The sequence below is a fragment of the Neomonachus schauinslandi genome, chromosome 7 (genome assembly GCF_002201575.2).
Source record: "Neomonachus schauinslandi chromosome 7, ASM220157v2, whole genome shotgun sequence".
NCBI lineage: Eukaryota > Metazoa > Chordata > Mammalia > Carnivora > Phocidae > Neomonachus > Neomonachus schauinslandi.
Window position 1 is genome coordinate 150,372,018 of NC_058409.1, and position 1,612 is coordinate 150,373,629.

General features: G+C 62.3%; 1 protein-coding gene across 1 annotated transcript in view; it reads left to right on the forward strand.

Annotated features, from left to right (window-relative positions):
* The window catches only part of LOC110577681 (tubulin polymerization promoting protein), a 9,810-nt gene extending 8,765 nt beyond the window's left edge, over nucleotides 1-1,045 (forward strand). The window contains exons 2-3 of the mRNA XM_021687087.1: nucleotides 328-481; nucleotides 639-1,045. Of these exons, the coding sequence (XP_021542762.1) occupies nucleotides 328-481; nucleotides 639-833 (349 nt within the window). The 3' untranslated portion in view covers nucleotides 834-1,045. The remainder of the gene's footprint in view (nucleotides 1-327; nucleotides 482-638) is intronic.
* Nucleotides 1,046-1,612: the final 567 nt, after the last annotated feature.

Consider the following 1,612-nt stretch of genomic DNA (forward strand, 5'->3'; position numbering starts at 1 on the left):
ACCGGGTCTCTGGATGGGGGGGAAACCCCGATATCACCAGGTCCCTGAATGGGGGGTCCCCCGATGTCACCGGGTCCCTGGATAGGGGGTCCCCTGATGTCACCGGGTCTCTGGATGGGGGGGAATCCCCGATGTCACTGGGTGCCTGGATGGGAGGGGTCCCCCGATGTCACCGGCTCCCTGGATGGGGGGTCCCCCAATGTCACTGGGTCCCCGGGCAGGGGCAGGGGTCCCCCGAGGTCAGCAGGTTCCCGGGGCACTGCTTGGCAGGGCTGTGCCCCGTGGAGGGGAGTGGCCCTGGCCGGCCCTGAGTGCTCTCTCCCTCAGAGGGAAGTCCTGCCGGACCATCACATTCGAGCAGTTCAAGGAGGCACTTGAAGAACTCTCCAAGAAGAGATTCAGAGACAAGAGCAGCGAGGAGGCTGTCCGCGAGGTGCACAGGCTCATCGAGGGCAAGGCCCCCATCATCTCGGGGGTTACGGTGAGCATGGCTGGGAGGGACTCCCTGGGGGAGCACAGCCCACGGGGTCTGGGGTCTGATGGCAGAGGTGTTCATCCCCAGGGGCGGGCTGATGCAGCTGCCCACGGCCCCGGCCCCTGGGGTTCACACGGGCGCGCCCTGCTCTCTCCCCTTGCAGAAAGCCATCTCGTCGCCCACCGTATCTCGGCTCACGGACACGACCAAGTTCACGGGCTCCCACAAGGAACGCTTCGACCCATCAGGCCGGGGCAAGGGGAAGGCAGGCCGTGTGGACCTGGTGGACGAGTCGGGCTACGTGCCAGGCTACAAACACGCAGGCACCTACGACCAGAAGGTGCAGGGGGGCAAGTAGCCAGCCCTGCCAAGGCCTGTCCACCTCACACTTCATTACATTCCTGTGCTCCCCGGTCAGAACTCAAGACTCTGGGGCCCGGGTGGCTGTGGGGGTGACACCCAGGCCTCCTCCTGCCCCGGGGCCAGCGCGCTTCTCTCTGACCCCCAGGTGGGGCCCCTGAACTCACTGACCTTTTGTAACACACCTGCCTCGTCCAGTGCTGGCCGTCAACAAATGGCCTTTTCCAAAGTGTCTCCCGGGACCAGACCACACCAGCCACCTGGCTTACAGGCCAAAGGGCCATTGTACAGGAGCCGGTGGGCCACGGGGGCGAGTGGGACAGACCCCGTCAGAGGTGGTGCCGACCTCCTGACCTACAGACCCCTCCCAGGAGCCTCGAGGGCAACGAGCGCTAACTCACTAACAGCAGCACCACGAAAACGAAGTGAGCCCCGAAAAGGACACCGTGCAGGTGTGGGGAGGCGGGACACGTGCGCACATGCACACACGCTTGCAAACGCTCACGCACATGCTTGCACACACATGTTCACACACACGCACACACATACACACGTTGCGGAACCAGAGGCTGGCGAGCCAAGGGAGGAAGGTGAGCCAGTGAAAGGCTCCTCCGTGGACCAAAGGAACATGGTTTGAAGTGCGAAGCCCAAGAGTGTCAAAATGGAAACAGGGCAATTCATTTCACTGTGCTTTCCTAAGAAGAAATAAGAAACGTGTTTATTCTTAGATTGGGTCAGGGAAGATTGAGAATACCCTGTTTCTGCCCCTTTCTCTCC